The sequence below is a fragment of the Podarcis liolepis genome (assembly GCF_965112155.1).
Source record: "Podarcis liolepis genome assembly, chromosome: 13".
NCBI lineage: Eukaryota > Metazoa > Chordata > Lepidosauria > Squamata > Lacertidae > Podarcis > Podarcis liolepis.
In genome coordinates, this window is record NC_139573.1 from 7,449,501 (window position 1) to 7,475,116 (window position 25,616).

Sequence of the window (25,616 nt, forward strand, 5' to 3'; positions counted from 1 at the left end):
ACTGGACCACCAGGGCAAGGATATGAAAATCTGCCTCCAACAGAACTGCACCACCTGTTCATCTAGGTCAACTGATGCTGGGTAAACAAGATCAACAGGCAGAAGACACTGGTCAGCAAAATGAATTGTTGTCACTCCACTCACCTTTCTTTTTATAGGACATGCTCTGCAAGGGGGCGGGGGAGACACAAAAATCTGTGCTCGGGGAGAGTCTAAACCTTGGTGAGGAAGGATAGGCTAAGAGAGCGTGACTAGCCAAAAGCCCTCCCAGTGAACTTCATGGTTATGTGCTAAACACACTTTGCTTCTACAATAATCAAACTTCAACACGATTTTGCAGGGAGAGTAATCCATTCCCCACTTCTTTCCAGAACCCACCCACCACCTCAATCAAGTGATCACATCTGAAATATCTCTGAGTTTACTCACTTTTATTCAGCCTAAGGCCAAACATGGATACATGGAAATTATTTAATCTGGGATAGGCTAAAGAGGTTGTGATGCTGAGGAAGGGGTGTGCATCACTTTTCACCCTGGGATTTCTCCTCAGGCCTCTGGGTGGGCTCCACGGTGCCTGCTGTGCGGGTAAACGTACAGGAGTATGAAGTGCCATTGTTCCAGTCAGAGTAGGGGACTACCACCTGGCTGAAGGCCAAGAGGGAATCCTTGATGCTGCCCTTCAAGACTCGGGGATTCACATGGTGCCCTTCAAGGAGGGCATTCTTCACCCACTGGACAGAAACTTCACTTGCATTGAGCCCTATGACCATGCCGGTGAGGATTGTCTGTGCTCGCTGAAGGCTGCTTTCTTTATGGTTGGCGCGATAGAGGTTCTCACGGAGACCGTTCCCTTTGTCTTTTTAAGTTTTGGGGTGGGGAAAGTATGAGAGAAAGGGAGAGGCAACAGCTATTAAGTTTAGACATAATTGATGAAAAACACTTATGACACCGTTTAGTGCTGATCATTTTCTGCTGTGTTCTCTGACAAACATTTTTAATCTGTAGATAGAGAGTGTAAATCCTTAATGAAAGCTTTAAGGAGCAAAGGGGATTTAACTGAAGTTCTTGTGTGTGTGGACCTGAGTAGGAAGATCTGTGGCACATACATGGGGCTTCCTTGAGCTGTGTGAGGTGGGATAGTGGAGATTCCAGGAATATTTACACAGCTCCTTTCCCCAACATATTTAAAGAAAGCGCCCAGCACATAAAGCATCCCAGCCTTCCCTGAGAAGGTATTGGTGTGTCTTTAGTCAATACTAGCACTGATATCATGGCAACTGGTGGGAAAAGTCTTATCTCAACAGGCCATAATGGAAAGCAGAAATAAATTTCCCTAGAAGAGAACTTAATGGACCCAGATGGACACATTCCAAAAATAGGAATGAGAACGACCCCTTTGTTGTTGTATGCTGATGACGCGGCCATCATCTCACGTTCCAGACCGGGTTTGAATTATCTGTTGAGGAAATTTTCTGATTACTGTTCTGGAAATGGTTTATCCATTAATTATGAAAAATCTAAAATTTTAGTCTTCGAAAGAAGATTCTCCCGGTCTAAATGGGTGCTGGATGGCCATAACCTTGAACAGGTAAAATACTTCAGTTACCTAGGGCAGTGTTTCCCAACCTTTTTTGGGCAAAGGCACACTTGTTTGATGAAAAAAATCTCGCGGCACACCACCATTACAGCCCCGTGACGTCAGCGCGCAGCGTCACGCCGGGAGGGACGCACGAATGTGAAAGTTTTCAGTTTTTTTTCCTCCCCCTTGCCGGTGAACCTCCAAGCTTTGGGGGTGGGGGGGAGGAGGCAGCAAAGCGAGGGACTGAGGGACGGCGGCAGCTGAGGTGGCGGCGGCTGTTGTGGTGGTGGCGGCGATAGCGGGCGGAGGAGGGGGCGGCGGCGGGTGGAGCAGGAGGGCGGCCGAGGCCGGTGAGGGAGTAGGGTTGCCCGGGGCTTGAGGAGCCGTCGCCGGGAGTTGCTGCTGCTGTTGTTGCTGCTGCTGCCCGGACATGCCGGCCTCCTCCTCGTCCGCTGTCTCGCGCTCCTCCCTTTTGCACGCGCTGCCCCGCCGCCGCCCCATTGGCTGGGTCCTGTCAGCTGATCCTGTGTTATTTCCTGTGTGTGTGTGTGAGGGGAGAATGGAGAGAGAAACCTCGGCACCACCACCGCGGAGCCGCCCCCGGCTCGACGCGGATCCTCGCCGCCGCTGCCTCTCACCGCCCGACTCGCCCACCTCCCTCCCACGGCACACCAGCCAACGTCTCATGGCACAGTAGTGTGCCGCGGAACACCGGTTGGGAAACACTGACCTAGGGCTCACATTCCATCATACAGGATCTTGGAAGCACCATTGGCAAACCTCCCTTCAAAAGGCGGAGATTACAAAGCTAGCCATACATAGATTCTTCTTCACAAAGGGTGGCAAATATGTTCCAGCAGCCTTAAGGGTTTTCAACGCAAAGCCCGTTTCCCAACTCCTGTATGCAGCAAATGTCTGGCATAATGGGGACCTGCCAAAGCTAGATGGCTTTCAGGCAAAATTTATACGATCTCTGCTCCAGGTACCTAACTGCGTCCCCAACTCCGTACTTCTGTTGGAAGCTGGTGAATGCCCAATTTCAGCTACAGCGTGGTGGGCTGCCCTAAAACATTGGCTCAGGATTTCAGTGTTTAATCTAGGGAAGGGTCTGTACCAACATTTGACCAATAAGGAATTTGTCAGCAAACGGCAGAAAACCATGGCTAGAAAAGCCACCTCTATTGGTCTGTCTCCCCCCCAACTGTATTACCTGGGTTATGAAGGCGCCCGAAGGGTTTTAAAGCAAAGATTATGGGACAATGCACACAGTGACTTGTGATCTCGATCACACGCAGTCTGTAGTCCGCTGGCAGCAGGAGTTCAATATGGGTATGTCTTTGAGTTAACATCTTACATAAAAAACCTGACAGTACCTAACTATCGAAGGCTTTTCACCAAAGCCAGACTAAATGTCTTCCCCTCTGCAGTGCTGGATGGTAGGTTGAGAGGAGTTCCCTACCAGAACAGACTTTGCTCGTGTGCTCAAGACATTGATTCCATAAATCATATTTTGTTGCATTGTGCGAAGTATGAGCAGGCCAGGGCTGAACTGATACTACCCTTGCTGGTGCCTTTCCCGGGAAAATCAGAGGCTCACTATGTCAGGTTCCTACTGGAAGACCGGACAAAAGCTAGAACGTTGGCAGTGGCAAAGTTTTTATCGGTGGTTGCAAGAACAAATGAGCCCTATATTCTAAACAAAATGCTTGATTAACCTGGAGGTAGGCTGTATGAACTGTGTATTGATTTGTAATGTTTTGTTGGGTCTCTGGACCGTAATAAAGATTGTTGTTGTTGAAATAAATTTCTGAATTAAGGAGGAAGCAGTCTTGAAATGGTCAGTCCCTGAGACGATTTTAAGCAATCTGGAAACAACCATCCCGCTCCCAAACCATGCTTTTCAAAGGAAAACAATGTCCCAACTGTGTTGAGAGTTTTTACCTTCAGGTTCATTGACATTTGTTTGGGACCCAGGTAGAGATGCTCGACAGACGAACTTCAGCTGAAATTCATCTGCGAAAGTTATTGTGTTCACCTGCGAAACAGGTAGTACTTCAGAGCTGAAGTATGCTGTGCTACCAATGCGTGCACTTATGATGCCGGAGGTGTTACCTGATTGGCCACCTGCCTGCCACATAATCATCATGCCTTCGGGGACAAAGCCAGAGATAGTGCACACCAATATTTCACCTAAGGGAACAAAATAGACAGACAGACAGACAGATGAAATTCCTGGTTTCTTAATGACTTTATATTACCGTTTTTCTGGTTTTTCTGGTATTGCATTACAGTTTTTATGTTGCTTAGTGCACTGTTTAAGATTTAAGCAGCTTAGAAATGATTTAAAAATCAGCAAATGAATAAATGCCATAGGTTAAAATCTCTACTTTTCATCTCAGTCCTTCCAGTTGTGCTTTTGTCTGCCATCTGTTCTTCTCTACACCCCTGTGATTTTCCTTCTCTCTGACCCTCTTTCCCGTGCATATTCTCTTTTCGTGGAATCATAAAATTCCAGAATTGGAAGGGACCCCAGTGCTCATCTAGTCCAACCCCTGTAATGCTTACTTACTTCATTCAAACTTTTCTAGGCATTACAAATATAGGGCATCCTAAAACATTAAAAATATATACAAATAAACAGCCATGTAAAATATATAATGATGAGGAACTTCATTGGGATTTCTTCCCACTAAATAGTGCCATTTAGCACTCCAAGAGATACTATTAACAAAACCTCAGCCCCCCTTGCAGTTAATTCCGCGTTAATGTCAGACAGATAGAATCGGATATTTTCATTGTGCCGTGATATTAGACTACCCAAAAAGGGGTGGTGGTGGTAGGATGCGTTTGTGTAGCAGGTTGTAAATGGACAGTAGAAAAGGATATGTTCTACAGTGTCTGGCACATTCAAAGTACATCCACAATGTCTATCATTTCTGGGGATGTTTAAAAATCTGCCCTTGACAAAAGTTGAATGAAAAACATTCAGTCGGGCTAAGATAAAGGTCCTGAGTTGGACAGAAATTATTAATTTTGAGATTTGTGACCCTGTTAGCTTGGGAGAGCAAATTATATTTACACCTGGCTTGATGTTATCTCCCCCCAATGTACCTTAATCTGTTTTGACTATTGCAATAAATATATTGCTCACTCAAATTATACAAGGGTTTCAAGATCTGATTTGAATACCAATATCTGATATTCCTATGTAAGAGTTGGAACTTCTGGATTTATCAGAGTCCATAAGTAGGTCAGAGAGTAGACTGAAAGGTTGGCAACAAAATGGAAATGCAAGCCGTATTTTATAGTGCTAGCCCACACCCAATATTCCATCGTGTGTATACCTCGTTCTGCACACATTGTCTCATACATGATTGAACTTGGGATCCCCAGGGACCTCTCAAGAGGAATGTGAGGGTGATCCGACTGAGACATCTGTCACCTCATTGATCGCCAGGGCTGACCTGGCTGACCTGGCTGGCTAGGCAGGTGTCCCCCTGTTTCATGTGCGTCCCTCCCTAAGCTGCACGCTTGGTGGAAGAAGAAGACCATACCAGGTAGACGGAGTGTACCGTTCTTCGGTCAAGGCTTGATAATAGCTGTGCTCCCTGTCTAGATAGAACCTCCCTGATAAAATCTCCCTCTGTAATGCAGGAATCTCAGCTAAATAATTTCAGCTACATAGTTTGTGAGAGCCCTGCCTTCTTTCCCCCTATCAGAAGAATGTCTCTTCTGTCCCCTAAACCTACAAAGACCTCAGCACACAGAAACAGGCACTTACAAATGTTAATAAAAGGGTATTTGTTTTGGAACCAATGGGATCTGTCTCTTTGGAATGACTATCCCGTTTACTGCTGGCAAATAAGCAGAAAAGTTGGAGTAAGAGAATCCAAGGGTTGTTATTGCTCTGTTTCTAAGGGTGGTTCCAGATGCCCAGATTTCAGGTACATGCATGAGAAGGCTGCAAAGGGGAGGGAAAGAGAAGCAAACTCACCTGTATCAGCCTGTGAAGAAGTCAGTGGCAGGCTGGCCCCGCAAAGGAGTCCCACAAATGGTAAGAAGATCTTGGCCCACATTTTCGGATTCAGTATGAATGGCATGTGGGCCACCAGGCCTGCTTATATAGCATCCTGGGAGACTTTGGTGAGACATGTTTCCCATCAGTAGCTCCACCCAGACAATCCTAAGAGGCTATTCTGTGAGGTTCTCAGAAAGTCCTTCCAGAAACTTGAGTGTAATTGGGATTATTTAATTGTTATTATTTAATTTGTATACCACCCTTCATTACCAGATCACAGGCAGTTCAGAACATAAAAGTACAACATGAGAACACAAAATATATAAGCTTCTTCCCTGATCTTCTTTATTATTTTTTTGGTGTACAACTTCTTTTTATTATTATTAAAGATTTTCTTGTTTTACAGAAGTATCTGTAATGTCTCTTGTATTTTTTCCATGTAACATTTTTACAGATCAGTTTCATTTGTTGAGACATTAGTGGGGGGGGGAGGGGGGAAGGGGTGGGGGGGTCGTGTGGCGATATTTCTATTTTGCTTAATGTATGTAGGGTTGCGTGTCAGCGTTACTCGTGCCGGTTTTCTGCTGTTCATTTGTGTTTCCTTGGTGGTGAGAGAGATTGGGGTTGGTCTATGGTGTGGTTGTTTGTTTGTGATTGGCTGTGGTGATCTTTGTTTTTTTTTTTAAGATATCTATTGAGGTTTCAAAAATTATATAAAAAGAACAATAGAACACACTAATACAAACAAAACACAAACAAAAAAACTGGTATAAATTCAATCCCTTATTTTCTTTTTTTTTTTTGCAAGTAAATTTTTATTCAGAATTTGTATAAGAAAAAAAAGGACAAACAAATACAAAAATAAACAATTTAACATAGATTATTCATCCTATTTTCATGCTATACAAAAAGTAAGCGTACAATAATACAAAAAAATAATATAAATATTTGGCTCTACTTAGCCTTTGACTTCCCTTCACCCTTTTGGTAAGTATCAAATCCCGGATTGCGTAATTAGTTTATTAAAGTTTATAATTATTAGCTGATAAAGTTTTTCTAATACCGCCAGTTCCTCCTATATATCCGTTGCAATATATTTCCAAAATTTACTCCAATTTTTTTGGAATTTCTGGTCGTCTTGGTCTCGTATTCTGCCTGTTAATCTATCTAGCTCGGCATAGTTAATCATTTTGACCTGCCAGTCACTTACGTTAGGTATAGTTTCTGTTTTCCAGTTTTGTGCCAGCATAATTCTTGCGGCTGTGGTGGCATAGAGAAATCTTTTTTTATCTTCATTTTTTATTTCCTTACCCATAATTCCCAGCAAAAAGGCCTCAGGTCTTTTGGGAAAAGTATATTTAAAGACTTTTTAAAGTTCATTATAAATTGCTTCCCAAAAAACCTTCACCTTGTTGCATTGCCACCACATATGGTAGAGGTCTCCCTCCACTTCACCACATTTCCAGCATGTCTTATTTTCTGATCTATAGATTTTAGCCAATTTTGCCGGCGTAAGATACCATCTATAGAGCATTTTCCAAACATTTTCTCTCAAACTCGTACAGGCCGTAAATTTAATATCTCTATTCCACAATTTCAACCACTTTTCAAACTCGATGTTATAGCCGAAGTCAATTGCCCATTTAATCATTGCCTCTTTGACTTCCTCATCTTTTGTATGCCATTCCAGTAATATGTCATATAATTTAGACAATGTTTTGTTTTTACCTTCTATTATTTCTATATTGAATTTTGATTTCTTGTCCTCAAAGCCCATTTTTCTTTTATCTTGCTTTAACATATCATTCACCTGATGATATTGTAACCAACCGGTGAATTGATCCTTTATTTCCTCATAAGGTTTAAGTTTAAGCCCTTGTTCTGATTTTCTTACCAAATCTTCGTAAGTGGCTGTCTTCCCTTCCATGTTGGTTTTTTTTATTGTTAAGACCTCTACCGGTGAGATCCACCATGGTGTTTTTCTTTCAAGAAGGTTCTTATTTCTTTCCCAGACCTGATATATTGGTCCCCTGAAAATATGATTTAAGAAAGCCCTGTGGACTTTCACCTTCTCATACCAGAGATATGCGTGCCACCCGTACCAATTATTGAAACCTTCTAAGTCCAATAGATCTCTGTTCTCCAGTTTTATCCAATCTTTCAGCCAAAGTAGGCACGCTGCTTCATAATATAGGCTCAAATCTGGGAGAGCAAAACCTCCTCTCTCCTTTTTATCAGTTAATATTTTCATTTTAATCCTTGGTCTTTTCCCCTGCCAGATGAATTTCATCAGGGTTCTCTGCCATTCTTTACATTGTTTTAAACCTTTAATAACTGGAAGAGTTTGAAATAAAAACAACATCCTCGGCAAAACATTCATTTTAACCACTGCTATCCTCCCTAAAAAGGAAAATTTCATCCTCCCCCATATTTCCAGATCTTTCTTTATTTTTTTCCATGTAACTTCATAATTATCTTTATATAGGTTTATGTTTTTTGCCGTGATCCACACTCCCAAATATTTCACTTTTTTCACCACCATGATTTCCACTTTTTGTTCTAAATCTTTCGTTTCTTCCTTAGTTAGATTTTTAACCAGCATTTTAGTTTTATTCTTATTTACCTTAAAACCTGCCACCTTTCCAAATTCCTCAATTTTTTGTAATGCTTCTTTTACACTATCTTGTGGATCTTCCAAAGTCAGAACAATATCGTCGGCGAAGGCTTTGATTTTGAATTCCTTCTTTCCTACTCTAATTCCTTTCACTTCTGTTGCCTCCCTCAGTCTCTTATTAAGTACTTCCAAAATTATAATAAATAATAAGGGGGACAGGGGGCAACCTTGTCTAGTCCCTTTATAAATGTTAAAATATTCTGTTGTATTATTATTTATCACCAGCTTTGCTTTCTGTTCTTTGTATATTGCTTCTATGCCTCTTCTAAATTTTTCGCCAATTCCCAACCTCTCCAAAACCTTCTTTAGGAAGTTCCAGGAAACATTGTCAAATGCCTTTTCGGCGTCTATGAAAACCAGTGCAGCTTTTCTGTCTATTTTCATGTCCAAGTCAATCCCTTATTTTCTTATCACTTACTTCCAAACTTAAAACACAATTAAAAACACGTAGAATTTCAATTACTTATTTTCATTTAACTTATTTCTCAGACCTCCTCACACCTCCCCTTCTTGTATTCAAATTCTAATTATTAGCTCAGCAAATCCTTATTACTTATTTCTCAACTTTAACTTAATAGTATATCTTAGATTTATTTTTGCTAACTTTATTTTCATTTAATTTAATTCATTTTAGAATTCCAATTTTACCTTATCCAAACTTAAACCTCGAACTTATACATCGATTCTTATTCTTAAAACGTTTTTTCCTAAGATTGACCAAGGTTCCCTTCCACGAATTTCCCATTTTACATACCAATAACAAACAAAATAAAAACCAAATAACTTGTAATTATGAACCCTTTGGCTTCCCAAACTCCACCCCCCTTTCCCGGCTTCAGCCCCCACAAGTATACATCAGTTTTAGTCTACTATCAGCCTGGAGACCTCATGTCCGAGGCTCTTAATTCTCTCTCAGTTCCTCTCTGCCGGTCTTTTTGATAGTCCTTAATATGAAACTCCAAATCTTGGAGAAGCTCCGGCCCAGCAGGGACCATGTTTCTTCCAGCTAGGCCTTCATACTTAAGAGTAGAGCCTATGGGGTGTTCCAATTCTTGTTTCTTGTTCCTTGCAATTCCAAAAGTCCCCAAAGCTCTCACTTCCACCTTAATCACATTTGTAATCCTTAGGTCTTCTGATCTCCACATAAGTAGATCTCTCCATTTCTCAATCACCAGTTCAGGCCGGGCTTTCCACATCAGATTTTTATTTTCCTTTGTTGCCATCCTGTCAGGTCTCAAAATACAGCTCTCCTTTGACATCTGCAAAATTTCAGTTCCTCCTTCCTTTTCTTCAGGGGCGACATATGTCTCCTTTTCCATATTCTCAAAACTCTCAGGTTTCTCTATTTGTCCAGTTGAATGGGCTTCTTGTATCAAATTCTTATCAGATTCCAGGATGTTATTTACTGTAAAGTCCAGAGTTGTAACATTTGTAGCCAAAACATCAAATTGGCCTTGTAACTTTCCCAAGAGAACAAATGCTCTGTCCAATTCAGCCTGGATTTTCCCATCCATTCCTGTAATGTCACTGAGTCCCTCTAGGGGGATTTTAGCTCCTTAATATTCTTTTCAGCTCGAGTCCAAAAATCAAGTTATTTTGTATCAACCCTTCCTTATTTTCAACAAATTGTAACAGATATAACCAGCAGAAGCAACAAAAACATAGTTCCCTTTTTCCGTCTTGACAGCTAATTTGACAGCTGTCAAGCTCTTCAGTACTTCATCAACAGGCTCTCTCACGGAGTGATCCCGGGTCCGGGGGGGTGGGGTAGAACTTCAGATCTCAAAATTGGTCTTTCATCCTCCAGTAAAAATTCTTGTAATATCAAACCGTGAAATTAAAGTCTTTTACAGCAAAGAAAGGGAAAATTCTCTCGACCTTAGCTAGCAGGTCCTTTGCGTTAAATTGTTTACAAAGAGGGGGGGCGGACTTCCTTTTTAACCCTTCCCCGCTTGCTCCTGATTCCAGTAAAAATTTTCTTTAAGCTCCAATTTCCGTATTACTTACGGGTTGATGTTTTAAAGTCCAAATGTCCCAAGGAAAAAGTCAGCGCTCTCTGATAATGACTTGTGGCTTCACTCTGCAGATGAAGAAGTACTCTCAGCACCGCGCCGCACCCGTCCCTGTTCCGGAGCCCTTAGAAAGGCTCCTTCACGGATTTGGGGGGCGCAAATGGTGCCCGCCGAGTCGCTATGCTCACAGGCTTCTGCGCCTGTGATTTTAAGGGTCCCCGCATCGCCGCGGCGGCAAGAACCAGCTCTGCAGAGCCGATTCCCTCCGGAGCTTGGAGGGAATCCGCCATTAAACGATGGCGCCGACCCGGAAGTCCGCGGCTGTGGTGATCTTTGTTTTCGTGTGTGAGTGCGGTGTGTGTGTGTGTGTGTGTGTTTTGGATCAGGTTAGCCATACTGATTTGTATGCTGTTGGTGGGTTATTGTCATTGTCTTGTTGGGCTGTGTATGTGATAAAGGGGAGCCATACCGGGATAAAGGCGTCTTCTTCTGTTTGTCCCCATGTCAGTTTCAGTTTATTGGTTAATTTTTCTAGTAAGGCTGTTACTATTTGGTACCATTGGCCCATGCCTGCTCCTGACAGGTCTCTCCAGTGTCTGGTTATGGTGTTTCTGGCTGCTGAAAGAAGGTTGTGTTATGAGTTCTTTGTGGTGTAAATGGGCATTGTTGTCTTGGAAGATGTTTAGTAGGGCCAGTTCTGGGGTGGTGTCTAATACTTGCTTAGTTATTTTACATATTTCTTGTATGGCTGTTGTCCAGAATAGTTGGATTTTGGGGCACTCCCACCACATGTGGAGGTATGTGCCTGTGGAGGTGCACCCTCTCCAGCATTTTGGTGAGATTCCTGGGCGTATTAGTGCTAGTTTTCTTGGTGTTAGGTACCACCTGTAGGTGAGTTTCAGAGTGAGTTCTTTTCTTTTCGTTGATATGGATTTAAAGGGGGGTTTAGACCACATTCTGGTCCATTGAGTGGGGTTAATCTAATAGCCTATGTCATTCTTCCATTGTTTTTTGATTGCGTCTAGGGGGTTTGTGGGATTTTGGAGTAGTATTTTGTATATTGTGGATACTATCCCTTTACCGTTTCCCTTTGTTGTTAGGAGGAGGTTTTTGAAGGTTGTCAGGGGCCTAGTTGCTGCTGATTTTACCGCTGGGTTGCTTAAGAGGGCGTGTAGTTGTTGTTGTGCTAACCAGGGCATTTGGGTGTCTTCTAGTTTGTCTTGTATTTCTTGTGTTGACAAAGGTTTGTTATTTTTATAAAAGTCTATTAGGCGATATAAGCCTTTGGTTTGCCAGGTTTTTATCTGGAGGATTTGTGCTGCATGGTGGAATAATGGGTGGTACACCAGGGGGATTGGTGGGGATGGGGTTGGGGATAGTTTGCCTATTTCTGTCTTTTATGTGAAAAGATAAAAGAGTGTAGTTTTCTCTGCCAACTGTGGAGTTGGGTTGGGGGGATCCAGATTGGGAGGGTTTGGAATAGGTAGGTTAGTTTTGGGAGGGTGATCATTTTGATCATGGCTATTTTGTCTGAGAGAGTGAAATTCATGTTGTTCCATCTCTTTAGGTCTTTGTTAATTTGTCGCCCCAGGGGCTTGTAGTTGTGGAGGTACAATTTATTGAGGTTTCTGGTTATTTGTACCCCTAGGTATCCGAACCTGGTGTGGTAAAGTTTTATTTTGGTGACCTTCGTGAGTTCATTTTGGGTGTGAGGAGGGGTGTTGAAGCACATAGCTTCTGACTTTGTAAAATTTACCTGTAGGCCCGACACCATTGCAAATTTGTTGAGTTCTCTGATTAGGGAGGTTGCTGTGCTTAAGGGGTCTGGTGTTGTGACCATTAGGTCGTCTGCAAAGAGCCCTAATTTATAGGTTCTGCCTTTTATTTCCACTCCCTTGATGTCTGTGGCTGCTCGGATTCGGATTGCTAAGGGTTCCAGAGGCAGGATAAATAAGAAGGGAGACAGTGGGCATCCTTGTTTCATGCCTCTTTGGATAGCTATAGTATTAGAATCCATATTGTTAGCTCTGCATTTTGCTGAGGTTTGGGAGTATATTTGTTTGAGGATTTGTAGGAAGTTGGGGCCAAATTTCATGTTAGTTAGTACTGCTAATATGTATTTCCACTCTAAGCAATCAAAGGCTTTGAGGATGTCTAGGGACATAATTGTCAATGGGAGTTTAGTTGCCTTGCTGTGTTCGATCAGGTTCAGTAGTTTCCTGATGGGGTCTGTTATATTGCGGCCAGGGACAAAGCCAGTCTGGTCTGGGGCTATTAAGTTGTGTAGGAAGATTTTTAGGCGGTTGGCCAAGATTGATGTGAATATCTTGTAGTCTTGGTTTATTAACGAGATTGGGAGGTATGATTCTACTTTGAGGCTGTCTTTTAGTGGTTTTGGGCCATACCCATGTATTTTACAGGTGTGTCTTCCACTGCCTCCCGCAGTTTGGTCAAACTCATGTTGATAGCTTCGGGAACACCCTAAATTAGCTATTTAGGGAGGTCTTGAAATGAATCATAGAATCATAGAGTTGGAAGAGGCCACAAGGGCCATCGAGTCCAAGCAGGAAACACCATCAGAGTGTTTCATGTGTGGACTGGGCCACCATGGCAAGTGTCTGAACCTTCATCTGATAGGAAATGTTTTGCAGCAGTGGGCAACAGATAAAAAACGTGACATTGAGGAGGGTCATATGGCGGAGGGAGTGAGTGAGTGAGAAATGTCCTTATTTTCAAATGAGGAATGTTGGAGCGTATGCATACAGTGTACTCTGCCTCCCCATTTTATCCTCAAAAAAACCCTGGTGAGGTGGGTTATGTGGACAGACAGTGACTAGCCAAAAGCATTCTAGTGACCTTCATGGTTATGTGCTAAAGACACTTTGCTTCTACAATAATCAAACTTCAACACGATTTTGCATGGAGATTAATCCGTTCCCCGCTTCTTTCCAGAACCCACCCACCACCTCAATCAAGTGATCACATCAAGAGATCTCTGTGGGTTTGCTCAGTTTTATTCAGCCTTAGGCTACCTAATTACATGGATATTATTGAATCTGGGATAGGCTGAGGAGGGAAAACTGAGATAGGTTGAGAAAGGGCTGTGCATCACTTTTCACCCTGGGATTTCTCCTCAGGCCTCTGGGTGGGCTCCACGGTGCCTGCTGTGCGGGTAAACGTACAGGAATATGAAGTGCCGTTGTTCCATTCAGAGTCGGGAACTACCACCTGGCTGATGGCCAAGAGGGAATCCTTGATGCTGCCCTTCAAGACTCGGGGATTCACATGGCGACCTTCAAGGAGGGCGTTCTTCACCCACTGGACAGAAACTTCACTTGCATTGAGCCCTATGACCATGCCGGTGAGGATTGTCTGTGCTCGCTGAAGGCTGCTTTCTTTATGGTTGGCGCGATAGAGATTCTCATGGAGACCGTTCCCTTTGTCTTTTTAAGTTTTGGGGTGGGGAAAGTATGAGAGAAAGGGAGAGGCAACAGCTATTAAGTTTAGACATACTTGATGGACAACATTTACGACACTATTTAGTGCTGATTATTTTCTGCTGGATTCTCTGACAAACATTTTTAATCTGTAGATAGAGGGTGTAAATCCTTAATGAAAGCTTTAAGGAGCAAAGGGGATTTAACTGAAGTTCTTGTGTGTGTGGACCTGAGTAGGAAGATCTGTGGCACATACATGGGGCTTCCTTGACCTGGATGATGACACGGTGGGATAGTGGAGATTCCAGGAATATTTACACACCTCCTTTCCCCAACATATATAAAGAAGGCGCCCAGTACAAAAAGCATCCCAGCCTTCCCAGAGAAGGTATTGGTGTATAGGCTGGGTTTGAAAACCAAGGATAGATAAAAACATCCCATATCCAATGATACCATCTCTGCACAGTTGCTATTGGAGCAGCTTACTAGGTACAGAGCTCCTTAAATGTGTGTACTTGGCCACCAGGGCAAGGATATAAAAATCTGCCTCCAATAGAAGGGCACCATCTGTTCATCTAGGTCACCCTATGCTGTGTAAACATTATCAACAGGCAGATGAAGGTTAGAAGGATCCTTGGCTGGAGGTGGGAATGGTTTTTAATGGGGGTGGAAATTATTGTGGGAGACACCTTGGCCCCTGCAGGGTACACATTCTTTCCTTTCCTTCTCTCATTGTTACCTTCTGATTAAAACATGCATTTAGTATTGTTCAAGAACGGTGAAAACCTTTCTGCAGAGATAAGAGGAGAATTACCGTATTTTTCGCTCTATAACACGCACCTGACCATAACACGCACATCGTTTTTAGAGGAGGAAAACAAGGGAAAAAATATTCTGAATGAAACAGTGGACGTATCATTTTTGTGCTTCATGCTGTGGCCACAGACATGTGATCTGATGGTGAATTTGGGGTGACCCAATGCAAAAATCCTGAGAATCCCTGTGGATCCATGCTTTGTAACCACGTTTTTGCACCATTGCAGCCCCAGGCAACAGTGGGTGCGTGATTTTTTTTTGGGGGGACAGGCTGTAGCCATGGACATGCTATGTGCTCTGATGGTGAATTTTGGCTGACCCAATGCAAAGATCCTGAGGATCCATGTGGATCCATGCTTTGTAACCACGTTTTTGCACCATTGCAGCCCCAGGCAACAATGGGTGTGTGATTTTGGGGGGGCAGGCTGTAGCCATGGACGTGCTGTGTGCTCTGATGGTGAATTTGGGGTGACCCAATGCAAAGATCCTGAGGATCCATGTGGATCCATGCTTTGTAACCGCATTTTAAGTGGGGAGGGAAGGAAAAACACAGAAGGCTAAGAATGCAGGAGAGGGCTATAACGTGAGGAAAGGAAGGCAAAAGTTTCCCCCCACCCACCCACCCAAGCCAGCCACTGTTTAAGGATTTCATCCTTTTAAATGGAAGAAAGCATATTTGAATGCTGTGTGTCTCCAAAAACAAAAAGCAGGAAGTCAAATCAGAATTTTAAGCCGAACCTGTAATCTCTCTTCCCTTCACAAACATTGTTCCCTCCGGAGCAGGGACAGGATAGAGCGACGCTCTGCTTTCCTCTCTTCTTGCCTGGAGGGGAGGGGCTTTCCCTGCTCTTTGTTCGGACGCTCTGCTTTCCTCTCTACTTGCCTGGAGGGGAGGGGCTTTCCCTGCTCTTTGTTCCGTTTGAGCAAACACAGCAACGAAACAGAGCAGGGTGGGCAGTAAGACCCTGAGGCAGAATGAAGGAAAGCAGCAGCTTCCTGTCTCACGGAGCTCCCTTCTCCCTGAAGCGCGGTTTGATTTTTGCCTTATTTTTCGGCTGCAGGGACCACACATTCGCTGCATAACACGCAGAGACATTTCCCCTTCCTTTTTAGGAGAAAAAAATCTGCGTGTTATAGAGCGAAAAATACGGTACAGTTCAGACATCCATCGGACTGATTGCAGTTTCAAGTTGTGTCTTTAGCCAATACTAGCACCGATATCATGGCAACTGGTGGGGAAAGTCTTATCTCAACAGGCCATAATGGAAAGCAGAAATAAATTTCTGAATTAAGGAGGAAGCAGTCTTGAAATTGTCAGTCCCTGAGACGATCTTAAGCAATCTGGAAACAATCATCCCGCTCCCAAACCATGCTTTTCAAAGGAAAACTAAGTCCCAACTGTGTCGGGAGTTTTTACCTTCAGGTTCATTAACATTTGTTTGGGACCCAGGGAGGGATACTCGACAGCTGAAGTTGTTCACCCGCAAAAAGTCTGGAAATGCAATGCTGATGCCCCCAATACGTGCACTTATGATGCCGGAAGTGTAAGCTGATTGGCCACCTGCCTGCCACATAATCATCATGCCTTCGGGGACAGAGCCAGTGAGAGTGCACACCAATATTGCACCTAAGGGAACAAAATAGATAGACAGACAGACAAACAGATTAAATTGCTGGTTTTTAAATGACTTTATATTACTGTTTTTATGGTTTTTCTAATATTGTTTTACTGTTTTTATGTTGCTTAGTGCACTGCTTAAGATTTAAGCAGCTTAGAAATGATTTAAAAATCAGCAAATGAATAAATGCCAGAAGTTAAAACCTCTGCTTTTCATCTCAGTCCTTCCAGTCTTGCTTTTGTCTGCCATCTGTTCTTCTCTACACCCCTGTGATTTTTCTTTTCTCTGACCCTCTTTCCCATGCATATTCTCTTTTCGTGGAATCATAGAATTCTAGAATTGGAAGGGACCCCAGTGCTCATCTAGTCCAACCCCTGTAATGCTTACTTACTTCATTCAAACTTTTCTAGGCATTACAAATATAGGGCATCCTAAAACATTTAAAATATATACAGACAAAGAGCCATGTAAAATATATAATGATGAGGAATTTCATTGGGATTTCTTCCTGCTAAATAGTGCCATTTAGCACCCGAAGAGATACTATTAACCAAACTATTAACCAAACCTTAACCCCCCTTGCAGTTAATTCCGGGTTAATCAGATATTTTTATTGTGCCGTGATGTTAGACTACCCAATAAAGGGGGGGGGGGTAGCATGCGTTTGCGTAGCAGGTTGTAAAATGGACAGTAGAAAAGGATATGTTCTACAGTGTCCGGCACATTCAAAGCACATCCCCAATGTCTATCATTTCTGGGGATGTTTAAAAATCTGCCCTTGACAAAAGCTGCAGGAAAAACATTCAGTCGGGCTAAGATAAAGGTCCTGAGTTGGACAGAAATTATTAATTTTGAGATATGTGACCCTGTTATCTCAGGGGAGCAAATTATATTTACACCTGACTTGATGTTGTTTCCCCCAATGTACCTTAATCTGTTTTGACCATTGCAATAAATATATTGCTCACTCAAATTATACAAGGGTTTCAAGATCTAATTTGAATACCAATAGATCTTATTTTCCTATGTAAGAGTTGGAACTTATTTATCAGAGTCCGTAAGTAGGTCAGAGAGTAGACTCAAAGGTTGGCAACAAAATGGAAATGCAAGCCGTATTTTATAGTGCTAGCCCACACCCAATATTCCATCGTGTGTATACCTCGTTCTGCACACATTGTCTCATACATGATTGAACTTGGGAGCCCCAGGAGACCTCTCAAGTGGGATGTGAGGGTGATCCGACTGAGACATCTGTCACCCCATTGATCACCAGGGCTGATCTGACTGGCCTGGCTGGCTAGGCAGGTGTCCCCCTGTTTCATGTGCGTCCCTTCCTAAGCTTCACGCTCGGTGGAAGAAGACGAGCATACCAGGTAGAAGGAGTGTACCATTCTTCGGTCAAGGCTTGATAATAGCTGTGCTCCCTGTCTAGATAGAACCTCCCTGATAGAATCTCCCTCTGTAATGCAGGAATCTCAGCTAAATAATTTCAGCTACATAGTTTGTGAGAGCCCTGCCTTCTTTCCCACTATCAGAAGAATGTCTCTTCTGTCCCCTAAACCTACAAAGGTCTCAGCACAAAGAAACAGGCACTTACAAATGTTAATAAAAGGGTATTTGTTTTGGAACCATGGGATCTGTCCCTTTGGAATGACTATCCCGTTTACTGCTGGCAAATAAGCAGAAAAGTTGGAGTAAGAGAATCCAAGGGTTGTTATTGCTCTTTTTCTAAGGGTGGTTCCAGATTCCCAGATTTCAGGTAGATGCATGAGAAAGCTGCAAAGAGGAGGGAAAGAGAAGCAAATTCACCTGTATCAGCCTGGGAAGAAGTCAGTGGCAGGCTGGCCCCGCAAAGGAGTCCCACAAATAGTAAGAAGATCTTGGCCCACATTTTCGGATTCAGTGTGAATGGCATGTGGGCCACCAGGCCTGCTTATATAGCATCCTGGGAGACTTTGGTGAGATACGTTTCCCATCAGTAGCTCCACCCAGACAATCCAAGAAGAGGCTATTCTGTGAGGTTCTCAGAAAGTCCTTCCAGAAACTTGAGTGTAATTGGGATTTGTGGGAAACCCTAATAGCTATGGGGAAGTTCGCCTATTGCTATTATTTTATACCACCCTTCATTAGCAGATTACAGGCAGTTCAGAACATAAAAGTACAACATGAGAACGCAAAATATATATTCTTCTTCCCTGATATTCTTTAGAGGACAAGATGCAGAATTCGCAAAATGGAGAAAGAACATTGTGACCTTAATTCTCTGCTGCCTTGTGATGAGGGAGCACTGATTGGCTAATTTTTGTCTGAGCCCCTTATTCATGTACAACATCCCTATACAGTATGTGGAACTGGCACTTTTTCCAGTGCTACGTAAGGTATTTTCTGTACTTGCAAGGAATTGGTTCTCTCTGCAGCCGGCACCACCACTTTCTTGTTTAATGTTCAAGGATTTTGAAAGGAGACTGGTTTTTTGGGCCTGTCTTCTTACTTAACACCAGTGCAGCAGAAGACTAAACAGGCTCTGTTCTGCCCTGGCAGGTGGGCAGCCACGTATCCCCTCTCACCTGAGCAGGCCTCTCATTGGTCAATTCAAAGTGAAGGAGCTGGCGGGAACTCCACCCGGGCCATATCAGAACCATGCTTTAAGCAACTGATGTATTCAGCATGGCAGGGTTATTCCGAAGGATGTGCCTCCTTTCTTTATTTTTCACACCAGCTTCACAGCAGCAAGATGTCCCCAAACTTTATCTCAACTCGTTGATCATATTATCTGAAACTACATGAGGCTTTCCCAGAATCTACCTGCATTCTGCTTTCTGGTCAGGAAATATTTCTCCTCTCAATGACATATGTTCCCCAAGGAGTAGAGGAGCCCTTGTCTTGTAACATTCACATTCATCAGCAGTGGTAAAAAACTGCTTTAAAAATGAATCTGTAAGCCTCCTCAATAACTCTAACTCCTCTCTCTTTTATATCCAGGTCACAATCCCTGCAATGGTTTAAATGTCATGGTTTCTGTTAAGTTGTGGGTTGACATAGCAGACGACACAGCGATTTCTCCAAAGCAGCTCTTTATTTTGTAAGCTGGAACAGAACTAAACTGAGGAGCTCAGTCATCCTGCTTATATAGAGCTACAGAACAATTGTAACTGTTGCAACGTTCTAAAACTATCCAATCACTGAATGTCACTTTTCGATCCTTCATTTGCATACAAAACTATCCAATCACTAAACGTCACTTTTCGATCCTTCATTTGCATAACTATCTACAGTATCCCCCTGCTGGCCCAGGGTGAGAACTTCAGTACATAACAGTTTCTCCCCAGAGAATCATGGAGGCTTGCAGTTTGGTAGGAGTGCTGATTATTATCTCTTAGATTCTCTGACATTTCAAATCTCTACAGAAGACCGAGGGTGGGGTGGTAAATACTCAGTAACTTTAAGGAGTTAAAGTGCCTTCAGCTGAAGTCATTGTGCGTGTGGCCGTGAGTAGGAAAATCTGATTAGAGGTATCAGAGCCAAGTCCGCCACTGTAGCCATGAGCTTTTTGTGTCTGTCACACTGGTAGTTGGGAACAAATTTATCTGTTCTGAAGAGCACATCCAAAGTGGTACGATAAGTCATCCTTGCATCGTAGTAGCTATCATAGATATGGAATCCAAGTGTGACATTGGGTAGGAACTTCGGATTCTCATTGATTTCGTTCACAGCAAATGCCAAAGCAAGGATGTGCTGGTAGAATTTTGTCACCATTCTGCATATAGAGGTAGAATTTGTTCATCCCTTTGTATAATGAGTATGTTTCCTGCTATCACAATGTTAGTAATTTCTAATAGATTCTATTGGGGGGGTGGGTATTTGCCAAACCTACAGACAGACACGGACGGGGACGGACACACACACACACACACACACACACACACACACACACACAGATTTTCTCTCTTAACATTCTGTCATTTACAGAAACAATATATTTGTGATCTGAGCAGCGACAAAAGATGCAGAGCAAACGAAGCAATTTCTTACTCTGGAACATCAAACTGGTTCTGAGAAGGATGTTCACTGAATGAAACTTCATGAGAATGGTAAACTAACTGAGAAGCAATTTCACCAATGAAGAGAGCTCCTGGCTGGAACCACTCATGTGGAACAGGGTGGGGATCATTTCTGGGACACTCCAGAGTATTTACTTTGTACCCCATAGGAAGCAACAAAGGTAGAGCTATCAGAAGCCACAACATCTAATCAGCAAAGCATCCCTCTATATTGAGAATCTCCTCTGTACAGAAACAGAAAGTACCAGACTTAACTGTCTACATAGGTTGGTGGCTAATTCTTCTAACCCATCTCTTAAGAGAAATACATCAGCTATGTCTTTGACTGAGACACCAATGCATGCCTTAAGTGCTAGCAAGGTTAGCTGATGTAAGGTGGAATAAAAGGGGAAATGTATGAAAGGAAAGTGACAGAGCCCTGCCCGCCTTTTCACCTACTCTCAGGTGTACATTGCTCGGGGGTGGGGGGGTATTTATATCAATTTTCAGGTTTACTGGTTGATCATTTTCTAGTATCCTCTGGCAAGTCTTTGGAGCTTTGGGCAGTTGGAACAAATTATAGGGGCTTCCATGATCCTAGGAGGCCAGTGATTAGCCCTTTACCATTTGAGTGCTGTTCCTCAACCCCACCCCAAAAGCAAATCTGTTCATTCCTTTTTCGAGATCTGATAATGACTCTCCACTGTTCCTCGCAGCATTATAATAATAAGTGGCAGGTGGCTAAGAGATCTCCATAGGAACTGCACTCCAGGAAGGAACAGAAATCAACATGTTCAATGGGGGCATTTTGCAACTACCCTTTTAATATTATATATGAATGGCCTAAGCTTTCTATCATACTATGGCAGAATCAGAAGAATACAGGACATTCCATTTGCTAATCTAAAAAGTGACAGGTGGCCCATGCCCCATTCACCAGAAATTTGTCCCCAGATGGGATAGATACAGTAGGATATGCTTCATCTAGTGTTGATTTGTATCCCACCATTTCTCCAAAGAGCTGAAGTTAGCATACACACTACTACGCCTCTCTATATTATCAGTACAGAACCCCTGTGATGTAATGTATTGAGATTTTATTTATCTGTAGATGAAGTATGGAAATCATTGATAGGCTGAAGAGAAAGATGTAGTTTAGGCTGGAGAGCTTGCAATGTTGAGGAAGGGGTGTGCATCATTTTTCTCCCTGGAATTTCTCCTCAGGCCTCTGGGTGAGCTTCATGGTGTCATTGATTCAGTCAGAGTAGGAAACTATCAGCTGGCTGAAGGCCAAGAGGGAAACCTTGCTGCTGTCCTTCAATATTCGGGTTTTCACATGCTGACCCTCAATGAGGGAACTAGACAGAGGGCCTTCTCAGTAGGGGCACCCGCCCTGTGGAACGCCCTTCCACCAGATGTCAAGGAAATAAACAACTATCTGACTTTTTGAAGACATTTGAAGGCTTCCTTGTTTTGGGAGGTATTTAATGTTTGATGTTTTATTGTGTTTTTAATTCTGTTGGGAGTGGCCCAGAATGGCTGGGGAAGCCCAGCCTGATGGGTGGGGTATAAATAATAATAATAATAATAATAATAATAATAATAATAATAATAATAATAATTAATCAATCCACTGAACAGAAACTTCACTTGTATTGAGCCCTGTGACCAAGCCAGTGAGCATTGTCTGTGCTTGCTGAAGACTGGTTTCTTTGCAGTGCAATAGAAATTGGCATGGGGACCATTCGCCTTGTCTTTTTAAGTTTCCGGTGGGGGTTAGTATGAGACAAAGGGAGAGGCAACAGTTATTAGAGTTAAGACAGACCTGATGGACAGGCAGCATTTAGGAAATGGTAGTTTTGGAAGGAAGGACAAGCAGGACCATCTAGAAAGGGCTATGGTGACATTCTGATGAACACAGGAATTCTTGACAGGGTTATTCTGAAGGGTTTGCCTACCTTCTGTATTTTTCATACATGCTTCATGGCAGCAGCACATTGTATTTTTTCACCCCTTAAATGTGTTATTTTTAAATATAAAGCAGCTTAGAAATGATTTTAATATCATTGAATGAAAAAATGCCCTGGATTAAAACCTCTGCTTTCCATCTCAGTCCTTCTTGCTTTTGTCTGCCATCCTTTCATCTCTACACCCCTGTGATTTTCCTTCTCTCTGACCCTCTTTCCCAAGCATATTTTCCTTGAATCGTGGAAAAGGGTCCCAAGGGTCATCTAGTCCAACTCCCTGCAAAGCAGGAATCTCAGCTAGCTACATAGCTCCTTAATGTGTGGACTGGACCACCAGGGCAAGGATATGAAAATCTGCCTCCGACAGAACTGCACCACCTGTTCATCGAGGTCAACTGATGCTGGGTAAACATGATCAACAGGCAGAAGACCCTGGTCAGCAAAATGAATTGTTGTCACTCCACTCACCTTTCCTTTTATAGGACATGCTCTGCAGGGGGGGGGGGGGGAGACAAAAATCTGTGCTCGGTTAGAGTCTAAACCCTGGTGAGGAAGGATAGGCTAAGAGACCGCGACTAGCCAAAAGCCCTCCCAGTGAACTTCATGGTTATTGCTTCTACAATAATCAAACTTCAACACGATTTGGCAAGGAGATTAATCCATTCCCCACTTCTTTCCAGAACCCACCCACCACCTCAATCAAGTGATCACATCAAGAGATACCTGCGAGTTTGCTCACGTTTATTTAGCCTTAGGCTACCTAATTACATGGATATTATTGAATCTGGGATAGGCTGGGGAGGGAAAACTGGGATAGGTTGAGAAAGGGGTGTGCATCCGCAAGACATTGGCTACAACATTATGTTTGCTGACTGGGAATGGTCATGGACCACCGGTGTGAAATTCACGGCATGTAATGCCTTGAAAGAAAATATTATGAAAATGATTTACAGGTGGTACATGACCCCAGTCAAGCTTGCAAAAATATATCATTTGCCAGACAATAAGTGTTGGAAATGTAAAGAAACTGAAGGAACATTCTTTCACCTTTGGTGGACGTGCCCAAAGGTTAAGGCCTTCTGGGAAATGATCTATAATGAACTAAAAAAGGTATTTAAATATACCTTCCTGAAGAAACCAGAGGCCTTTCTCCTGGGCATTGTCGGCCAATTGGTGCCAAAGAAGGATAGAACTTTCTTTATGTATGCTACAACAGCAGCAAGAATACTCATTGCAAAGTACTGGAAGACACAAGAACTACCCACCCTGGAAGAATGGCAGATGAAGGTGATTGACTACATGGAACTGGCAGAAATGACTGGCAGAATCCGAGATCAGGGAGAAGAGTCGGTGAAAGAAGACTGGAAGAAATTTAAAGGCTATTTGCAAAAGTATTGTAAACTGTATGAATGCTAGAATGATGCAGGACATGAAGATAACATGGCATTAGTGACATATTTGAGAGGAGTATGCAAAATTGGTTTATAAGAACAAAGTTGAAATTTGAACAATATTATGTCAAGCTCAAATAATATAAAGGGGATAAAGTTGGAGACATAATAGTTGAAATGTATAATATAAAATAAGATTTGAAAGGAGGTGAAGTTTTGCTGAATTAGATCTTGTAAATGAGAACACAGAAAAGGGAGATGTGAGGGAGTCAAGAAAGAGGGTTATGGAAATAATACTTAAGAAATTGAATCTTTTTTTTCCTTTTTCATGTCTTTCTTATGCTTTTTCTCTGTTTTTTTGTATGTTTTGTATGTTTTTCTTGTATTGACTGTGATGGTGTTTTTTTTTCCTTTGGTTGTGAATGTGAAGTTGGTTATATTGTTTAAAACCTTTAATAAATATATTATGAAAAAAAAAGAGAGAAAGGGGTGTGCATCACTTTTCACCCTGGGATTTTTCCTCAGGCCTCTGGGTGGGCTCCACGGTGCCTGCTGTGCGGGTAAACATACAGGAGTATGAAGTGCCATTGTTCCATTCAGAGTCGGGAACTACCACCTGGCTGAAGGCCAAGAGGGAGTCCTTGATGCTGCCCTTCAAGACTCCGGGATTCACATGGCGACCTTCAAGGAGGGCATTCTTCACCCACTGGACAGAAACTTCACTTGCATTGAGCCCTATGACCATGCTGGTGAGGATTGTCTGTGCTCGCTGAAGGCTGCTTTCTTTATGTTTGGCAGGGGAAAGTATGAGAGAAAGGGAGAGGCAACAGCTATTAAGTTTAGACATACTTGATGGACAACATTTATGACACCATTTAGTGCTGATTATTTTCTGCTGGATTCTCTGACAAATATTTTTAATCTGTAGATAGAGGGTGTAGATCCTTAATGAAAGGTTTAAGGAGCAAAGGGGATTTAACTGAAGTTCTTGTGTGTGTGGACCTGAGAAGGAAGATCTGTGGCACATACATGGGGCTTCCTTGAGCTGGATGAGGACACGGTGGGATAGTGGAGATTCCAGGAATATTTACACAGCTCCTTTCCCCAACATATATAAAGAAAGCGCCCAGCACAAAAAGCACCCCATCCTTCCCAGAGAAGGTATTGGGTATAGACTGGGTTTGAAAACCAAGGATAGATAAAAACATCCCATATCCAATGATACCATCTCTGCAGTTGCTATTGGAGCAGCTTACTAGGTACAGAGCTCCTTAAATGTGTGGACTTGGCCACCAGGGCAAGGAGATAAAAATCTGCCTGCAATAGAAGGGCATCATCTGTTCATCTACGTCACCCTATGCTGGGTAAACATTATCAACAGGCAGATGAAGGTTAGAAGGCTCCTTGGCTGGAGGTGGGAATGGTTTTCAATGGGAGTGGAAATTATTGTGGGAGACACCTTGACCCCTGCAGGGTACACATTCTTTCCTTTCCTTCTCCCATTGTTACTTTCTGATAAAAAGATGCATTTAGTTTTGTTCAAGAACGGTGAAAACCTTTCTGCAGACATAGAAGGAGAATTACTGTTCAGACCTCCACCGGACTGATTGCAGTTTCAAGTTGTGTCTTTAGTCAATACTAGCACTGATATCATGGCAACTGATGGGAAAAGTCTTATCTCAACAGGCCATAATGGAAAGCAGAAATAAATTTCCCTAGAAGAGAACTTAATGGACCGAGATGGACACATTCCAAAAATAGGAATGAGAACGACCCCTTTGTTGTTGTATGCTGATGTTGCTTTGTTGTTGTATGCTGATGACGCGGCCATCATCTCACGTTCCAGACCGGGTTTGAATTATCTGTTGAGGAAATTTTCTGATTACTGTTCTGGAAATGGTTTATCCATTAATTATGAAAAATCTAAAATTTTAGTCTTCGAAAGAAGATTCTCCCAGTCTAAATGGGTGAGGATGGCCATAACCTTGAATAGGTAAAATACTTCAGTTACCTAGGGCTCACATTCCATCATACAGGATCTTGGAAGCACCATTGGCAAACCT

General features: G+C 42.7%; 1 protein-coding gene and 1 long non-coding RNA gene across 3 annotated transcripts in view; both read right to left on the reverse strand.

Annotated features, from left to right (window-relative positions):
• LOC310691326 (uncharacterized protein) overlaps window positions 1-25,616 on the reverse strand; it is a 68,470-nt gene that overhangs the window by 38,618 nt on the left and 4,236 nt on the right. Inside the window, exon 3 of one of the 2 annotated variants that reach the window (XM_083471064.1) lies at window positions 3,692-3,769. In XM_083471064.1, coding sequence (XP_083327190.1) covers window positions 3,692-3,769 — 78 coding nt within the window. Of the gene's footprint in view, window positions 1-3,691; window positions 3,770-13,279; window positions 13,727-25,616 lie in introns of those variants that run through there. The other variant, XM_083471063.1, reaches the window with a different exon arrangement.
• LOC310691333 lies at window positions 417-3,685 on the reverse strand. Its single transcript, XR_014518469.1, has 2 exons — window positions 3,521-3,685; window positions 417-856 (listed from the first exon to the last, which is right to left on the reverse strand). It is a non-coding gene; the product is annotated as an uncharacterized lncRNA (long non-coding RNA).